This window comes from Myxocyprinus asiaticus, chromosome 12 (assembly GCF_019703515.2).
Source record: "Myxocyprinus asiaticus isolate MX2 ecotype Aquarium Trade chromosome 12, UBuf_Myxa_2, whole genome shotgun sequence".
NCBI lineage: Eukaryota > Metazoa > Chordata > Actinopteri > Cypriniformes > Catostomidae > Myxocyprinus > Myxocyprinus asiaticus.
Window position 1 is genome coordinate 36,258,904 of NC_059355.1, and position 19,662 is coordinate 36,278,565.

Here is a 19,662-nt window from a genome sequence, read left to right on the forward strand (position 1 = left end):
AGAAGAATATCTCAGCTCTGTAGGTCCATTTGATGAAAGTAAATGGTGGCCAGAACTTTCAATCATCAAAAAGCACATAAAGGCAATATAAAAGTAATCCATGTCTTCAGAAATGATATGATAAGTGTGGGTGAGAAACAGATCAAGATTAAAGTCCTTTTTTTTGCAAGAAATCTCCACCTTTGGTTAGCCCGACAAGTAGGTGGCGATGCATGAAGAATGCAAAAAGAAGAATGTGGAAGTGAAAGTGTTGATTTATAAGGAAAAAGGACTTAAATATTGATCGGTTTCTCACCCACACCTATCATATCACTTCTGAAGATATGGATTTAACCACTAGATTCGTATGCATTACTTTTATGCTGCCTTTATTTGTTTTTTGAAGATTGGAATTTCTGGCCAACATTTACTTGCATTGTATGGACCTACAGAGCTGAGATATTCTTCTAAAAATCTTAATTTGTGTTCGGTAGAAGAAAGAAAGTCATACACATGTTGGATGGCATGAGGGTGAGTAAATGATAAGAGACAAACATTTTTTGGGAGAACTATCCCTTTAAGGGAAAATGTGTGGCTACCTTTCGTGATAGTGGAACCTCGATGGGCACAGGAATGACTTCAGCCAACAAACAGCCATAAAACGCAACCCAGAACATACCAGGGTCACTGTTGGGATACACCAGCGCCACCTGGGTACATAACAAGACATTAAAAGCAATAATTAAAGAAAAAAAACTAGCTATTCAAATTGCTTCTTGCACCATTTTTTTTTTTTTTGCATGTAAATGCTTAAAGGGCTTCTAAGATAAATTTTTGTTGCTGTTAGCGCTTTGACAAATGACACAATCAGCCAATGAGAAGATATTTAATATTCAATACAGTTATGAGATGTGGAATGTTAGACCAATGAGATTTATGTTATGATACCAAGCTACCAACAAAATGTCCTGAAGTATCCTGTCACAGCTGGTAAGGACAAAATCTCAAGTTTACATGGAAGAGTTTTATTTTTCGAGTTGGTTTATAGCGTTGCATCTAGTAAGGACACAGTGTTTATCTTGGTTTGGTTGTTTTCTTACCCTGTCGCCTGGTTTGAGGATCTGCTCATTTTTGGTTCCCAATTTGTTGAGGAGAGTGTAGGCCAGCTTCACACTACGACTCCAAAGTTTCCCTGCCAACCACACACCAATCACTCACGTTGAATAACATCCATCCATAACGTGTCCATCAAGCTTACTGAGACAACCCATTAACCAGTTCCTCCAGGATTTTGCAATCGCAATTTAACTGCTCTGCAATATTTCCTCATAAACCTTGAATCAGAGGTAATCAGATTTTCTCCATGTTTGACAGTGGCAAAACAAATGCTTGAAAAGCTTGAAGCAGTCGACACAGCTCTAACTGTGCAGCCACCATTCTATCATCCCCACATGGGGTTGCCAAATGTCCCATATTAACTAGGACGTCCTGTATCTTGGCCGAAACGACGGCATCAACGGGATACCTAGTGTCCCATATTGAAGGGCCTAGATGCTTGAGGGGGATCCTATTGTGCTAACTATTACAATCCTTGTCTAAACTTTCGCAGGACCGCAGATAGCTAGAATTTAATCTTCATGCACTGTTCAGGTCGATGATGGTCAGAGTTTTTTTGGAGTGCTCACATAATGTACCGTTGCACCAAAAAATAAAAATATGGTGTTCATGTATATATTGACATTAGTTAAATGTGATTAGAATTTAAAGTTGCTCAATAATTATAATATTGCAGTTATCTCAAATAATCACAGTTAGATCAAATTATCATTATCAGGCAATGTAATAATCGCAACAGGTCTAATTATTAATATACATGTATTTTTAGTTTACAGTTTTATTGTGTGCCAACTATTTTAACAATACCAAAGTTAACTTGCATTGTCTGCTGCAGAAAATTAAGGGTCTTCCATTGAACTCGTATTAGCCATATAATGGGTTTCACCTCTTATAATGTATGGTATTTTTGTGTAAATTTATTATTTTTCCTTTCTAACTACGTATTCAGTTATTACATAACAAAACTATTTACAGGTAATTGCACTTATGCTGTCATTGACACAAACTACACAAGTATTATATGATTGTGACTTTTCACTGCAAAACATCACAAAAAATGACGCAAATGGCATCACAATTTTTGAGCAAAACTTTTTGGGCTGCAACAATCAAGAAAAAGTGCAGAGAAATCCTGGTGGGAATGCCAACCCATAATAAGTATTTTTATCTTGCTGAGTCTTACCGTATGTAAGTGTATAGAGTGGTTTCCCCGTGATATCAAGAGCTGTGAGGGCTGGACTTTTGCCCTGTGTGGCGCCCCATCGAGCTAATGCTGCCTGAAGGGCAGGAGGCCAGTTACTGACCACACCCAATGGCTCCCCCTTCACTGGGATTATCTGCCGGCCTTCTGGCCGAGGGGTGTTAGGATCTACCTGAGGAACTGATAGGGAGGAAAGAACATTTGATTTAAGAAACATTTGATCCAAATTGTTTAGCTTTATCTACATACCTTCCACAATCTCCTCTTGGTCATCCATGAAGAACTCGCTGAGTGGCGGCCGTTTGGGTCGTTTCAGTGTGTTAAGCAGCTGCTGGATCTTCGTGGACACACGACTGGACACCGGAACACCTACACCAGGATCGGGGTCAGGCAGGGTGGGATGAGACAGACGAGCAAACACACACACACTCAAACCCCCGCACTCTCAACTCCCTTGGGTAGATACAAATCACTAGACAACTAGAGCATACAATGGCACTAAAAGATATTTGGACTCTTAAAATGTAATATTTTAAAATGTAATATTTAAGTAATTTTTTTTTTCATAAATTCTTCTCCCTGTCCAGTAGGGGGCGATATACACAAATTACCAAAAACAGAGGGAGAAAGTGAAAATGAAGTAAAAAAGACTTATATATTGATCTGTTTCTCACCCACACCTATCATATTGCTTCAGAAGACATTGATTTGACCACTAGAGTCATCTGGAGTACTTTATTTTGGATTTATTACTTTATATGTGGATTTTGGCACTTCAAAATTTTGGCACCCATTCACTTGCATTTTATGGACCTTCAGAGCTGAAATATTCTTCTAAAAATCTTCATTTGTGTTCTGGGATGACATGAGGTGATTAAATAATGAGAGAATTTTCATTTTTGGGTGCACTATTCCTTTAAGTTCAGAGTAGCCACAGGTGTCGTTCTTCATGTTAACTTTGGGCCCGTTCCAATAAGTTTGACATCCAGAATGTGTGCAAATACTTTTTGTCTGAATTGTGAATAGTATATCTAATTGCTTTATTATTTACTACCTAATTGACTTCTTTTTGTGACATGTTTTGCTTGAAAAGTGTGCTTGTGCCATCTTTCATTTTGTTATGTAATGTAATGACACTCAATACAATGTTGAGTTTGGTTTAAGTGTCGATATTGATTTTGGAGCAACTGTATATATACATCTCTATTTTTCAGTCCTGGTCCACAGATGCCCAAATATATAATGGTTAATAGATCAAATTAAACCAAATAACCTCATAACCTCCCTTAAATACAGTAATGCAGTCTTGAGGAAAACCCAATGTGTTGTGAAGGATCATGACTGAGCAAAAGCCATGTGAAAGTAGAGATGGAGGGGATTTACTGTAATTATTATTTATTACTATTTCTAGTTTCTACCATTTTATTATTCAAAAGAAGTGGGTTTCACCTTGACTCACACTCTCTCTATGTAACACACATACAGTACAAACACAAACATGAGTTTAAAGTCTAACTACAGGACATGTCTACGACTAATCATTACCTCTGCCTACTCTTCTCACTGACAGAGAAAAGCAACATGACACAAGTGGATAAAAGGTGGAAAAGAAAAAAGAAACGAGATGCGATTAATGAGGCAATCAAATAGCATTCATAGAGACTGAAATTGAAATGTTATTGAGATGTTAAAATAAAAGGCTGAGGGGCATGAAAATAAAGTTATGAAGAGGCACTCAAGGTTTGACATACATTTTGAGAGTATGTATGTCTTATGTACCACACTATTCAAATAATAAATACATATTCCAAGGTTCACCTTTTGTCCAATGAATTTCCATAATTTTCAATATGAAGTTGTTTGTGATTAATGGGTTATGGTATTAAAATCCTAAGCTAATGAACTACATTCTAGGAGAGAATAACTAGAAAAAAAACATATTCACTATAGACATTACCATGATTTTTTTAAATTGTATTAATTTCCATGACTTTTGCAGGCCTGGAAATCACGCTTTTAAATTTCTGTTATTTCCAGGTTTTCCATGACCGTGATACTCTCTCTCTCTCTCTTCTACTCAGAAAATCTGCATGTCTTTTTTTCTGTATGTACTTGTGGTATTATTCATGTTCATATGCACACATACACACACACACAATCAATACCGTCTGCGGTCTCCATCATGCTGGAGCGACTCTGTCCTCGACTCATCCCTCGCACCACGGCATTGGCAGGCAGATCCACACGAGAGCCTCTTGCCTGAGCTTGAGATGGCACATCAGGGGGCCCGACTCCTCCTCCAGGATCTGACCCGGAATAACACACATCACTCACTTGTAATCAACACAACTCAGAGTTTTACTGATGCATTGCGTGTGTAATTTCTGCACCACTAGCTGCACCAACAGAACTGCAAAACTAACGACTATGTCCTAATATATGTCAGCAAAATGGACATTATAACTGAAAAATATCAGAATGAATAAGAATCGTAACAAATCGTATCCAAATAGGAATCTAATCGAGAAATTGTGAATCAGAATCAAATTAAATAATCGATAAATTGAAATCTCGCCTTACATTAGGTCTTGCTGAATATTCTGATTCAATCAAAATAAGTCACATTATGTTAAATGTGTTGCCTTTACAAAAACATTGTGCTTCACCGGAAAACCCCAGGGTTAAAATATCAGGTGAACATTGCCAAAAATTTGCAGTAAATTGACTAAAGTTAGACTGATTTATTGGCTTTATCGATTATCGGAACAAATATATGCCGACAGTTACCGATATTTTATTTATATTTTTTCCCCTATTTTTTTTTATTTTTATTCCTTATCAATAAACCACACCTGGCGAAATATATACTGTACATACAAAACCTTTCATCTGGTGAATCTAAATCTATAAAAAGCTTCATTTGGTAAATACTCACATATAGAGCATTGAAACAGAGCCAAATCCCTGTAATTTCAAAATAAGAATCCACTGTGTATTTCAGGCATGTTTAAAGTAAATAGTCCCACGTTATGCACCACATCTTAATTTCTCTGGTTATTTTGGGGACTTTGGTTGCACAATAAACTGCTTTTGGGATTTTATTCATTTTGCAGCCTCAATGTCTTTCACCTTCATAATAAGAAAATAATAAGATATTTTTTATTATTATATAGATCGATTTAAAAAAACAAAACAATTGGCTGATTAATCGGTTATCTGCCTTTTCCACCACCTTAGTTATCGTATTGGAAAAATCCACTTTGGTCGACCACTAAAATTAACTAAAAATTTGTTGCACCTAAACAAGGGTGTAAGTACCATTTCATGTTGTCTTTAAATTAACTGACAATTTATGGAAACCCTGCTAGGCTAATCATCTATAGTTAGTATCTACATCTATTGAAATTTCAAACACATTCAGGATAAGTCATGTTCAGGAAAAGCAAACTCCCTAATGCATACAGATTGGGATCAATGTGTATTAAAGTATAATGGATGATCAGTCCTGAGCCAGATCTCAAATGCAAAAATTTACATCAGCTCCTGTGTATGCACTTTGCATGAGCCAATCATTCCTAGGCTTTAAACACACATGGTTGACAAGAGGATGAGGGGAGGAGTTGAAGGGCGGGGCCTGTGGAGGAGGTGGATACAATTTCTAACTTTCAACAAATCTTTTAAACACACAGGGCAAGGTGAAAGTTTGTTAGCAGTTGATTTTACCTTTTCCTATTCTTCTCACTGACAGTCACAAAAGATATAAATGAACAGAAAATAAGCATTTGACAACAGAAAGCACAAAAGGCAAATAATTTCAGAAATAATTAAGCAATGGCAAGACAACAACTGATTAAGCAGCTAAAATTAAAACTTAAAAACAAATTTACAAAATAAAAAACAAAGTTTATTTATAATGAAACAAAAGTGTGTGTGTTAATAGTGGCTCACTCACCTATGCGTGTCTGGGCGAAGGCCTCAGCCAGGGCGGAGGGTTGGGAGTGGGAGTGGGGCGGCTGGGCAGATGGTGCGGGTGGAGGCGGGGCCTGCTGGGATTGAGGCTGAGGCTGAGGGGCCTGTGTGGGCCGAGACTCCCCATGAGAGAGAGTGGAGGAGGCAGAGGAGGAGGTGGAGGAGCCATGCAGGGAGCTGTTGATCCAGGTGTCGGAAGACTGCTGAGGCCCTGCACTTTCACTGGACACTGCCTCATCATCTGAGGAAGAGGAAGAGTCTGACAGGGAGAAAAAAGAGAGGAAAAAAGAATAGATACAAGACAAAAACAGGTTAAGAACTATTGAACAGTGATTTCTTCACTTTTTATAAAACCTTTTTTTTTATTTTGGGGGTATCTGCAACTATATGGGACCCGACAGCAAACCTACAACTCATGAGTTAGCGTTGTTACTCATTTACATAGGAGTTTTGAAGGTAGATTAGCAAAAAATTGCTTGTAATTATAAGGGTCAGAGAGAGGCTGCAAAAGGGTCATGTAAAAGGTCACCTTGACTGACATTGTATGCGAGAAAAAAAAAATGAAAAGATCAAAATATGAACCCTACAACTCAGTTTGAGCTGATTGCAAAAGGCTACATCCTGACTAAATATCCAGCTCTGAACTAGCAGGAACCTCTGTAATAAACTAATACTTTTCGGCAGGGACATTTAAAACATGTTCCACTTACAAAATTACTACATGCACTGCAGATAACTGTCTGTACCTATATAGATATGAGTGTAAAGCTTTATATAACACAGTATATATGTGTTTAAGCTCACCTGGCGGGGTACAATTGTCAATTGGTGACTGTACATATGTGGAGCGCCGTTTGGTTGGCATGGGTAGCGCCATCTTTTCCTCTTTATGCTTTGCCAGTGCTGCCTGAACGGCCTCAGTATGGATATCTGAGACAGAAAGACAGAGAGAGACAAAAAGCTGGTAACAGGTAGTTTTCGACAGCAAAGCATTCCATTCTATAGCATTCCCATTGAGGTGTTAACAAATTCTTCATCAGATGGTTTTTATCCAGCATGACAGGGACAGTCAACCTTGAACATCCTGGGGTTAAACACTTTGCTTTAGGGTACAACACTGACTGGAATCTCATTAAAGGAATAGTTCACCCAACAATGAAAATTCTCTCATAAGTTACTCACCCTCATGCCATCCCAAATGTGTATGACTTTCTTTCTTCAGCAGAACACAAAGATTTTTTGAAAGAATATCTCAGCTCTGTAGGTCCTAACAATGCAAGTGAATGTTGGCCATGACTTTGAAGGTCCAAAAAGCATATAAAATGTAAGAAAGTAATCCATACGACCCTAGTGGTTAAATCCATGTCTTCAGAAGCGATATGACAGGTGTGGGTGAGAAACAAATCAATATTTAAATACTTTTTAAATCTTCACTTTCAAACAGCCCTCCTAAGCACTCTTCTCTCCTAACAGTTTGCCTTCTTTCGTTTTTGGCGATTCACATTCTTCATGTAAATCACCACCTTCTGGGCAGCAAGGAGAATTTATAGTAAAAAAATAACTTAAAAATGTATCTGTTTCTTACCCAAACCTATCATTTTGTTTCTGAAGACATGGATTAACCCACTGATTCTTGAGATAAGGGACAAAAGGTCCTACATACAAAAGTTCTCTTTATGTTAAAAATCAAGAAATTCATAATAATAAAAATACTTCAAAAATGTAATCTAAAGGAAATATGCAGAGCAATACTTCAGGGCATTAATTTTTATAATTAAATAATAATTTTTAAAATGCATGCTCTATACTTGGAATCACATGTAACTTAACCTGTCCTCAGCAAGAGGTCACAATGTTAAACTGCCAAACAAAGTGATTAAAAATGCAACTAATTCATAATTATAAATATAAAATAAAAGGTATGGATCTGTAAGATATCAAACAATACATAAAGTACTGCATATCAAAGTTGTGTCCTCACTTTGCGTCAACTCCATCAGATTTTTTTATATTCCTAAATAAATCAGACAATGTCATGATCAGCTATAACTCGGAGTTCCCCTTTCCCACTTCCTGTTCATAGTGGATGTAACAGTAGGACACGTGGTCTGGTAAGCTTTATATTTTTTATATTTTAAACAAACAATGTTTAAGTCTGTCATTCCTATAATGATAATTTCTGTTAGAGTTGTGGGATAAATTTTGTCATTATAGTTGAGGTTATAGAGGCAGCTTCAACTGAGAAAAAAAAACAAAATGTCTCCAGTGTACAACACATGGTTAAGATGGAAAAAATTTATTTTTCACAATAGTGTGAAAACAGAAAAAAAATGTATACAGTGTATTTTATCACTTAACTCCTTCACTGAACATGATTCTTAGATAATTAAAGACTTTACACTCTTGTTGGATGGATCAAATTAAAATAGCATGTTTTTTAGTGTCTCTTGGAGTTGACACAAATTACAGTAAGATGTGAGTTATGAAGTAGATAAATGTCAATTTTCAGTGTAAAAAAGTGTTTATATAAAACCTGTTCCCTTACATGGTTCATTACCTGACACCTTTCTTCTAAAAATCTTCATTTGTGTTCAGCAGAGGAAAAAAGTAATACACATCTGGGATGGCATGAGAGTGAGTAAATGATGAGAGAATTTTCATTCTTGGGAGAAGCATTCCTTTAACTTTCCAGTTCACGTGTTGCCGCTACCTTGATTCAAATCAGCAACCCTCATATTATCATCACAGCTCTGTAGCTTTAGGCTATTGCCCCTTAGACAAAGGATTTTTGTAATGCTTACATAACAAGGGCATGAACATACGCTGATCAGCCACAACAACAAAACCACCTGCCTAATATTGTGTAGGTCCCCCTCGTGCCGCCAAAACAGCGCCAACCCGCATCCCAGAACAACATTCTGAGATTATATTCTTCTCACCACAGTTGTACAGAGCGGTTATCTGATTTACCGTACATTCTGTCAGTTCGAATCAGCCATCCTCTGTTGACCTCTATCATCAAAAAGGCATTTCCGTCCACCGAACTGCCATTTACTGGATGTTTTTTGTTTTTGGCACCATTCTGAGTAACTTCTAGAGACTGTTGTGCATGAAAATCCCAGGAGATCAGCAGTTACAGAAATACTAAAACCAGCCCATCTGGCACCAACAATCATGCCACGGTCAAAATCATTGAGATCACATTTTTTCCCCATTATGATGGTTGATGTGAACATTAACTGAAGCTCCTGACCCGTATCTGCCTGATTTTATGCTCTGCTGCCACACGATAGGTTGATTAGATAATCGCATGGATGATTGTTGGTGCCAGATGGGCTGGTTTGAGAATTTCTGTAACTGCTGATCTCCTGGAATTTTCATGTACAACAGTCTATAGAATTTACTCCGAATGGTGCCAAAAACAAAAAACATCCAGTGAGCAGCAGTTCTGTGGATGGAAACGCCTTGTTGATGATAGAGGGTAACAGAGAATGGCCAGACTGGTTCGAACTGACAAAGTCTACAGTAACTCAGATAACTGCTCTGTACAATTGTGGTGAGAAGAATATTTTCTCAGAATGCTATTCTTAGATGTGGGTTGTCACTGTTTTGGCAGCACGAGGGGGACCTACACAATATTAGGCAGGTGCTTTTAATGTTGTGGCTGATCGGTGTAAATTATGTAGTGAAATCAACTGAACTCAAACATTGTAACATTTTGTCTGAGTACAACTGCCACAGCATATGACTAAATGCTTCTAAAAGGATGTGGTCAGAAGAAAATTACATCTACAGAAACTCTGTAAACCTCACACCCCATAAATCTCATGAAATGGACAGTCTATATATACAGCTTCTATATGCTACTCCAAAGAGCCTGTATATTTAAAACCTCTATGACTTTCTTTCTTTGCACAAGTACAAAAGGGGATTTTAAGCAGAAAGACTGCCTCAGTCACCATTCACTTTTAATATACTGAAAAAGGATCAAATGAAAGGTGACTGAGGCTGACATTCTGCCTAACACCTTCTTTTGAGATTCACAGAGGAAAGAAGTCATACAGGTTTAGAACATGAGGGTGAGTAAAGGATCCCACTTTCTTTTTTTTTTTTTTTTGGGTGAACTATCCTTTTAAGGAGAGATGAGATAAACTATGACCTGCACTACAGTGTAAAAAGAATGTGATGGAAAAGTTTCAGTTTTGTATGTTGCTAATATGTTCTAACCTGATCTGTAGCGTTCATCTCTCGTCCCGCCGCTCCTGTGTGACCGGCGTGTGCGCCGGTGGCAGGAAGAGGAGGAGGAGGAGTTTGAGGGGCCAGGTTCGGGTGCAGGGGCAGAGCTCGGACCAGGAGACTGTGCATCATAGGCCGGAGGTGGAGCCAAAGCTGCATAGATAACAAAAATGAACCAAACTGGCAGACACAGCAACCACAGACGATAGAAGATATAAAAGTGCAGAGCTGTGATTGAACAACATGAATAAGTGTAGTATGAGTAATCAATATTTGATTCACGAAAGAGAAAGAGATATGTAAATGTGCATATCTGCTAAAAGTGAATTTTGTGTCAACAAAAGTGAAAAGTGTCAACATTTAGGAGTACAGTATTTCGATGACCTCAAAGCTATGAGACATGGATTAAAAGCCACAAAACTCCAATTTGGATTTCATGGGGTATTTAATGACCTAACAGAAAGGCATAAATAAGCCCAAGGAGTCCCTATATTTCTAGCAATTACTAGTGACAGAATAAAGCGAGAGGGTTTCATATTGCAGTTTTATATATGACCAGTAGAAGGCAGTGGAGATGAAGCACTCAGGATGGAAACCCTCAACCTCAAGAGAAACAGCCTGAGAAGATGTTTCATAAGCACATTATCATATGAGTCAGTGGGCAACTGAGAAAAACAAGGAGAGAGAAATAATATGGCAGAAACAGACATGAAGGGAAGAGCAGGAATAATCAGGACTATTTCTGGCATTCTTACTTTGTGTTTGTACCAGGTAGGGTGCTAAAACTTTGGCCCTCTTCTTCTCGTATCCTTTTTGTGTGATGTCACCTGAAGAGAGAAAGATAATGTGATTACTGTGATTACTACCAACTGAAAACATGAGCATGAAGAGCTATTCACAAACATTCAAGCAAATTCAACACATCATATTTTAGGATAAATGCCTTTGAAGTTCAAATAAAGCCAAATAAATTGAGTTGGACAAAACTTTGTTGTATTGAGACACTTAAAATACTGTAATTACATTATATAACAAAATATCAAACCAAGTGGCCTTTATTTTAAATACTAGCGCAGCGCTAGTTGAAGTGGCGCAAAGCGCAATTTGCTATTTTCCAGAAAAATACTGTATGTTGCTGCGCTACGATGTTTGATTTCCATGTCTAATCTCGGCACAAAGTCTAAACTCACTTCGTGCATTTGCAGTTTGGGGATTCCACCAGCAGATGATATTAGAGCTATCGATTACTTTTAATACTAGTCATGATTTGTGTGTCAGATCAATATAATTAATAATAATAATAACAATACGTTTATTTTGTCTTGAACCTTGTTTTGTATAACTTTTCCATACACTCACAAAGCAGGGTATGCATTCCATACAGCCTATTTACACTACCAAATTCCTATGAATCGGCTGTCTCCATTTATATCGACGTTGCTTGATAGGGAATGAAATATAAAATATGATGTATATGGTGCAATAATCGGAGACGCTGTCTACAAACCCTGGAGTTCACTAGTTCGAATCCCAGGGCGTGCTGAGTGACTCCAACCAGGTCTCCTAAGCAACCAAATTGGGCCGGTTGCTAGGGAGGGTAGAGTCACATGGGGTAACGTCCTCGTGATCACTATAATGTGGTTCGTTCTCGGTGGGGCACATGGTGAGTTGAGCGTGGATGCCGCAGTGAGTGGCGTGAAGCCTCCACACGCGCTATGTCTCCGTGGCAATGCACTCAACAAGCCACGTGATAAGATGCGTGGGTTTAGGATCTCAGATGCAGAAGCAACTGGGATTCGTCCTCAGCCACCTGGACTGAGGCGAATCACTACGTGACCACGTGGACTTAAAAGCACATTGGGAATTGGCCATTCCAAATTGGGAGAAAAATAAAATAAAAAAATTGCACTTCACCTAGCCCATTAGCGCTTTGCGCACAAGATTTCAACCTTAAAGATTTAGCGCATGCTTGCACGAAAATATCAAAACTTCATGGCCCTGCCCACTGACTTTGGACATATGACATGCTTAACCTTTTTATGAGTATGGTATAAATTGCCTTAAAGTGCCCCCCAGAGTGAGTTGTTGTCACACTTCACAGTATAGGGGGGCTGAGTGTAGACGAGTATTATTATTATTATTATTTTTTTTTTTTTTTACATATTCATTTCTTGTCATTTCAAAAAATTAGAAATACTGTATATACTATAGTCAACATATGAACAAATGGGTTATGTCTGCTGTACTTTATTTGTTTTATTTTATTTATATATAGCTATAAAAATAAATGAACAAATAATATCAGCAGTACGGTTTGCCTGTGCACTGTTTGACATCTCAGTGTGTGTGTGTGTGTGTGTGTGAGAGAGACAAATGTTAATGTAAACAGACGTGGCTGCGTGCATCAGGTAATCGCCGCAGTAAGTGTGTGAAGCCTCCACACGTGCTATGTCTCCGTGGCAATGCGCTCAACAAGCCACGTGATAAGATGCGTCTGTTAATGTAAACAGACGTGGCTGCGTGCATCAGGTAATCGCGCTCAGTAAGTGTTCACTGTGAGTATATTTGTTTTAAACCGTTATCGTATTGCTTTTGCTATAGTTTGGCCATCTGTTTCAGAAAACAAACGTATCATACACCTGAAAAGACTGTTTGAGTTGCTGTTTGTGTGAATGAAAACCACATCTGCACCTAATAAGCAGACGTAGCGGCGTGCATGGGAAGATTGTGTTTAGATATGATAGCTGTGCATATATAAGCCGTGAACTGTTATCGTGGTACTTCGGTGACAAGTTGGATGTATGTGTATAAAATAAACGTATCTTGTGCTTCAAAAGACTGTATGAGTAACTGAATGAGTGAATATAAATTACAGGTGCTTGATCAGCGGCACCTGTTTTGGCGCGAAAGCCGATTTGAATCTGGCAGCTTGTAATGTAACTGGCTGTTGCAGAAACACGTTATGTACTGCGTCACACATACTGTATGTGATGGTACATATGAAAGGGTTAAGGCATATAACTCTTAAAATTGGGCCCATAATGTTCAAAAGACAGGGTATTTGGGCACTTTCTGGTTGTCTAACTTGGTGGAATATGTCCATAGTTATTGTGATGAACTTGAAAGAAACTGAAGTTAGTTCTAAGAAAAAGGTCTAGCAACATTTGTTTGCAGATTCCACTTATATTGATATTTTTATCAAATGCAATGACATTTATACATTCTGAGTTTATCTAAAAGTGTCAATACTTTTTAGGGCCAATATACTGTATGTAAATTATATTAATCTTCAGAATTCCTATTTGCAACCAGTTTCTTGATAACAATATCACACTGTGGCACTGGATTTATTAAGAAAAACAGAGACCCAAACCTCAAAAGACCTTCACATTCTGTCAGTCAAATTCAATTGTGATGCGGGTAAATGTGTGTGCTTGGGAGTGTGAAAGAGAGCAAAATGTGTAATCTAGTGGGATTATGGAGGATGGAGTAAGCTTTTGTTATGATACATCTGCAGGGTGAGCAGTAGGGTTGCCACGGTGTACGGTGCTACCGCTTTTACTCGGTACAAGGGACAACACTGGTGTGAAATTTTATACCGGGTGAATGGAACTTCCAATATCAATACAATAGCCTAACGAATAGAATAGCCTTAAATAAAGAACAGTTGCCTAATGAAGAGTTTTCGACTCATGATAAATGAACCTAAATAACGCAATGAAAGACAGATGTTCTTTACCAACGTATCAAATTACATAGGCAGCAAAGTACACATACTGACAGAAGACGTTTAATTGCAGGTAGCGAATATAATGTGCATGATGGGTAACTGTAAGTCATCTCAAATTCGGAATGACACAGGAAATGCTGTTAGACACAAAGACACGTGCCTGAAGAAACACACGTTATTATATTTTTAAGAATAGATGACAGAAAAGCCGTCTATGCGCATGTCTGACGCGCTGTTTGTTTGGAGGCATGCAGTCTCGTGGAACGCGTATGTAAAGGTTCTCACTCTTTCTTTGTTTCAGTCTTCTGAAAATGTTTTGCAAGAATAGTTTCATCTATCAGAATGCTGCAAATGACCTCAGACCATCTCAGCTCAGGAGGTGCTTTGAGTTCAGATCGATTTATTTCCACAGAGCAGTTCGTTGTGAGCGCAACTCTGCAGGGTCACTTTATATATAGCCTATACATCTGTGATTAAATCCTAAAATAATACAAAAACATGTTCACCTCGAACCATGATTTATATTTCAGTGATTATTACCATCATTTTAATTATTATGTTTACATTTATAATTGTTTTTAAATCTTAATATGTATTAGTAATTTTCTGCCTGTTGTCATAGATGGATGCTTGTGTGACGGTAAATGGAAAGTGGTTATATGTGGGTTTTTTTAACACCGTTATTTTAATAGTTTTTTTGTTTCATTTGAAGTGCAATTTGAATTTAGAAATGTCTTTGGTTTAAGTTTTAAATGTTTTAAATAAATACATTTCATTTTCAATGCAAAATCACTAAAGCAAGAATATTCACCAATCCCTCAGCCGGGGGGTATATATACGAATATTGTGATTTTTAAAAAAAAATTTTGAAATATTGTGAACATATTTCTTGCATATCGCCCAGCACTAGGAGGGAACAAAACAAATTTATTCACACACATTCAAAGTCATTACCCTTCCGAAGCAGCTAAACTGGGTCCTGGGATAAAAGGTAATAAAATACCAACATTAAAACAACAACCCACAATAAGTTATGTATTTGCCCGGACAACGAAATTCCCGACTGGTAGCCCATGATGGAGAAAATGCACGGATGAAGTAGGTTCATTGCCAAAGAGATGTTTCCCTTCACAGCTGTTGAAAAGCCATCTTTCAAAAAGTTGAACAACACACATTTTAATTGCACTTAATTTTTTCAGTTTCATTTGAACTTTTTAGTTAAAATAAATAAAAAAAATAAAGTTCAAAGTTTGAAATCAAGCTGCCTTGCGTTATTGTGTAGACTATTGTTTAAAGAAAATTACCCCATAGTACCACTTAGCGTCCAACCAGCGGTAATACCGGTGTTAGTCGGTTTGAACGTGAACACCGCACCAGTGTGAAAATTATGATATCGTGGCTATCAGTCTAGTGAGCTATCAGTCTAGTGAGCAGCGCTAACCCTGAAGGATAACGATTTTAGAAGAGATAACACAAAAACATTTATTCTAATCCAACAGAAATCAGATTGGCCTTAACACTTAAGCACCACACTTGCTGCAAAACACACAGTGTTGACAAAAAACAGCACGGATTCACAAGAGAGATAAAGACCGTTAAACATTTCCACATTAAAAAAAGGAGGAAATAGAGAAAGAATAGAAGAGTCAACTCCCATAAGTAATGCATGAACCGACCCCACTGCACCATGACATATTTTTAGCTTTAACAGACTGTTCTATCACATATATATAAATGGGGTGTGTATAGATGTGCTTGAGTTTGTTTTGTTCATGATTCCTTGAGTGCTTTAGAAAGAGCGATTTTGGACAGGGATACATTATACATTTAACTTTTAATGCATGAGTAAATGTGGTCTAATGGCAAAACCAGAAGGTTTTATTGTTCACCCAAGGTGGTCCAGTCCACACTGAGGCTCCAATGTGATTGGTTGTTGAGAGTGACGATAATGTGAAGTGAGTGACAACAGACGAAGGCAGAATCTACATGACACGGCCTAACATCACACTGTATGCCTATACAAGTACTTGCTTCGACAAAAACCTGTAATCCTAGAAGTTATGCCACGATCACACCTCCAAATCTTATTACTAAATAAACTTGTAATGTATAGTGGTACATTTTTATGTAATAGTAAAATTACCCACTATGATCCTAAACCAGCGCTACTCAACACGTAGCCTGCGGGCCGCATGCGGCCCTCGAGCGATCTTTTGCGACCCACGTAATAATATCATCATCAGATGTCATCTCTTGAATAGTTCATCAGAGATATGTACTCATCATGACAACAGTTTTTACAGAAAAAAACAACAGTTTTTCCTGTAGTGACGGCGTTGAGACACCTTCATGCAAATGCATTTTAGTTATCTAGATCAGCGCAAAACGCAAGGGGGGGCGGGGGTGACAAATCTTTATGACTTGTCACTGGAGGATATTTGGTGCTCATTTTTGACATATCACTTTTGTTTTTTAAACACATCTCTGGTGTACGTGATGTTGAACACTAATGGTGTTTGTAAGCTGACAATCACAGTGACAACAGAGCTGATCTATAACAGAAAATTGAACTGTTACACCCCTTATGTTTAAAATAAGTACTAAAAGGGATAGTTGACTCAAAAATTAAAATTCTTTAATAATTTTCTCACCCTCATGCCATCCCAGATGTGTATGACTTTCTTTCTTCTGCAGAACACAAATGAAGATTTTTAGAAGAATATTTCAGCTCTGTAGGTCCATACAATGCAAGTGAATGGTGGCCAGAACTTTGAAGCTCCAAAAAGCACATAAAGGTAGCATAAAAGAAACCCATAAGACTCCAGTGGTTTAATCCATGTCTTCAGAAGTGATATGATAGGTGTGGGTGTGAAACAGATCTATATTTAAGTCCTTTTTTACTATAAATCTCCACTTTCACATCTGTAAGTCACATGTGGCACCTGTTTAGTTTCACTTTCACATCTGAAATTGAAAGTGGAGATTTATAGTAAAAAGTCAAGGACTTAAATATTGATCTGTCTCTCATCCACAGAGCGGAGATGTTTTTTTCTACATAATCATAATTTGTCTTCAGCAGAAGAAAAAGTTATACACAACAGGGATGGCATGAGGGTGAGTAAATGATGAGAGAATTTTCATTTATAGGTGAACTAGCCCGTTAACTAACATTCCAACATTCTTATTTATAAAAATTTTAACTTATAATTATATATATTATATAATTATATATATTATATATACAGGGTTTCTGCAAAGTTTGAAAAATCAAATTGAAGACTTTTTAAGACCTTTTTCAAGACCTGAACAAATAAAATTAATGCTCTATCCCCATACCAAACCCATCTCAAAAAATCTATATACACACCCCGATCAGCCACAACATTAAAATCACCTGCCTAATATTGTGTAGGTCCCCCTTGTGCCGCCAAAACAGCACCAACCCACAACCCAGAATAGCATTCTGAGATTATATTCTTCTCACCACAGTTGTACAGAGTGGTTATCTGATTTACCATACATTCTGTCAGTTCGAATCAGCCATCCTCTGTTGACCTCTCTCATCAACAAGGCGTTTCCATCCACAGAACTGCCTCTCACTTTATGTTTTTTGTTTTTGGCACCATTCAGAGTAAATTCTAGAGACTGTTGTGCATGAGAATCCCAGGAGATCAGCAGTAACCAACAACCATGCCATGGTTCAAATCACTGAGATCAAATTTTTTCCCCATTCTGATGGCTGATCTGAACATTAACTGAAGCTCCTGACCCGTATCTGCTGATTTTATGCAATGCACTGCTGCCACACGATTGGCTGATTAGATAATCGCATGGATGATTGTTGGTGCCAGATGGGCTGGTTTGAGTATTTCTATAACTGCTGATCTAAAATTTACCAAAATGGTGCCAAAAACTAAAAACATCCAGTGAGTGGCAGTTCACCGGATGGAAATGCCTTGATGATGAGAGAGGTCAACAGAGAATGGCCAGACTGGTTCGAACTGACAAAGTCTACGGTAACTCAAGATAACCGCTCTGTACAATTGTGGTGAGAAGAATATCATCTCAGAATGCTATTCTGAGATGCGGGTTGGCGCTGTTTTGGCGGCACGAGGGGGACCTACACAATATTAGGCAGGTTGTTTTAATGTTGTGGCTGATCGGATATATATATAATCATAAAAATTAAGAGTGCGGCCCTCAATTGGTACAGGGATCCAGCTTTGTAAGGAGATACCTGCATTTGTATAGCTCGAGTCTGAAGGAATATAAAGACATCTTTATGGGTCTAAACTCCTGAAGAGAAATTGTCCGGTGTCACGTACAGTTGTAGCGCGCATGTGCCAAACGCTTGTGCATGCGCGCACCGTCAAATGGAGTATACTTTGACAGGCTTGTGTTCGAATGTACGCAGATGCTGAGCGTTCGCGTCAAAATCGAAGTATACTTTGGGCTTTAGTAGAATGGAAATTGGAGGATTTCTTACAAGCACTAAATCAACCTCCTTTTCAGTAATCCCTTTTCCCTCTATTTGTTCTCAAAACACCTCTCTGTAAATCTTAGTTTACATAAACAAATGCCTTCTTCAATTTAACCTTCTTAAAAAAGTGTCCTAAAAACTTTCCATTTTCCACTTGGATAAAGCACTTATTTTCCTATCTCTGGCATTTTTCTGTACACATTCCATTATTTTGATTATGCACACATAAACACCTACTGCCATGTGTGCGCCGCGCGCGCGCACACACTGAGAGCAACACAGTGGGGATTTCTTGGACCTGAGAGAGGGCAGGTGAGAGAGGAGGCAGCAACTCCTTTAAAAGATAAAAAAAACTATATGGGTAGAACTGATTTACTGTAATTATCAGGATAAAACAGTATTGCTGATAAAAACAGTTCACCTGGAAGCTCAAAAGTAACCAATGGAAATTAACCAGCCTAAAATACTGAACATTGACCTCCTACATACCACTATATGAAATTTCAAGCAGTGAAAACAATGTTTTGCAGTGTGACATGCTATTTCGAAACAATATGATCACACGAAAAGTCAGCATGTTGTTTCCGAGAGTTCCGGTACCCTAGGATCGGCCAGATTATGCCAAATCACCGACAAGTGTGGGAGACCCCAGTTTGGATCCCACGTTGAAACCAGGAAGTATTTGTTCGCTTAATCAGTGATAAGTGCGATTCGGAGGCTGCATTCCCCCCCACCAACATTACATTTTTACCCACTGATGGTTAGGTTTAGGTTTGGGGGTACAGTTTATAAAATATGCATTCCTCTTCACTGTATTACATCCTGTACGGCTGAAAACAACTCGCTTCACAACTCGCTTTTGGCACCCCTCTATGGACATTACGCCCAGAAAAAGGGCTCACGCGTGCCCATATGCCCAACATCAGTTAACACTTTGCCCAATGGGAGTGT

At 38.1% G+C, this 19,662-nt stretch overlaps 1 protein-coding gene across 6 annotated transcripts in view; it reads right to left on the reverse strand.

Annotated features, from left to right (window-relative positions):
• LOC127448759 (disco-interacting protein 2 homolog B-A-like) overlaps nt 1-19,662 on the reverse strand; it is a 101,584-nt gene that overhangs the window by 44,166 nt on the left and 37,756 nt on the right. For 3 of the 6 annotated variants that reach the window (XM_051711601.1, XM_051711605.1, XM_051711603.1), the window contains exons 2-11: nt 11,257-11,328; nt 10,493-10,654; nt 7,070-7,195; nt 6,249-6,524; nt 4,462-4,602; nt 3,842-3,859; nt 2,546-2,665; nt 2,279-2,476; nt 1,080-1,171; nt 579-689 (exon numbers count right to left, since the gene is read on the reverse strand). In XM_051711601.1, the coding sequence (XP_051567561.1) occupies nt 579-689; nt 1,080-1,171; nt 2,279-2,476; nt 2,546-2,665; nt 3,842-3,859; nt 4,462-4,602; nt 6,249-6,524; nt 7,070-7,195; nt 10,493-10,654; nt 11,257-11,328 (1,316 nt within the window). The remainder of the gene's footprint in view (nt 1-578; nt 690-1,079; nt 1,172-2,278; nt 2,477-2,545; nt 2,666-3,841; nt 3,860-4,461; nt 4,603-6,248; nt 6,525-7,069; nt 7,196-10,492; nt 10,655-11,256; nt 11,329-19,662) is intronic. The other 3 variants (XM_051711602.1, XM_051711606.1, XM_051711604.1) reach the window with 1 other exon arrangement.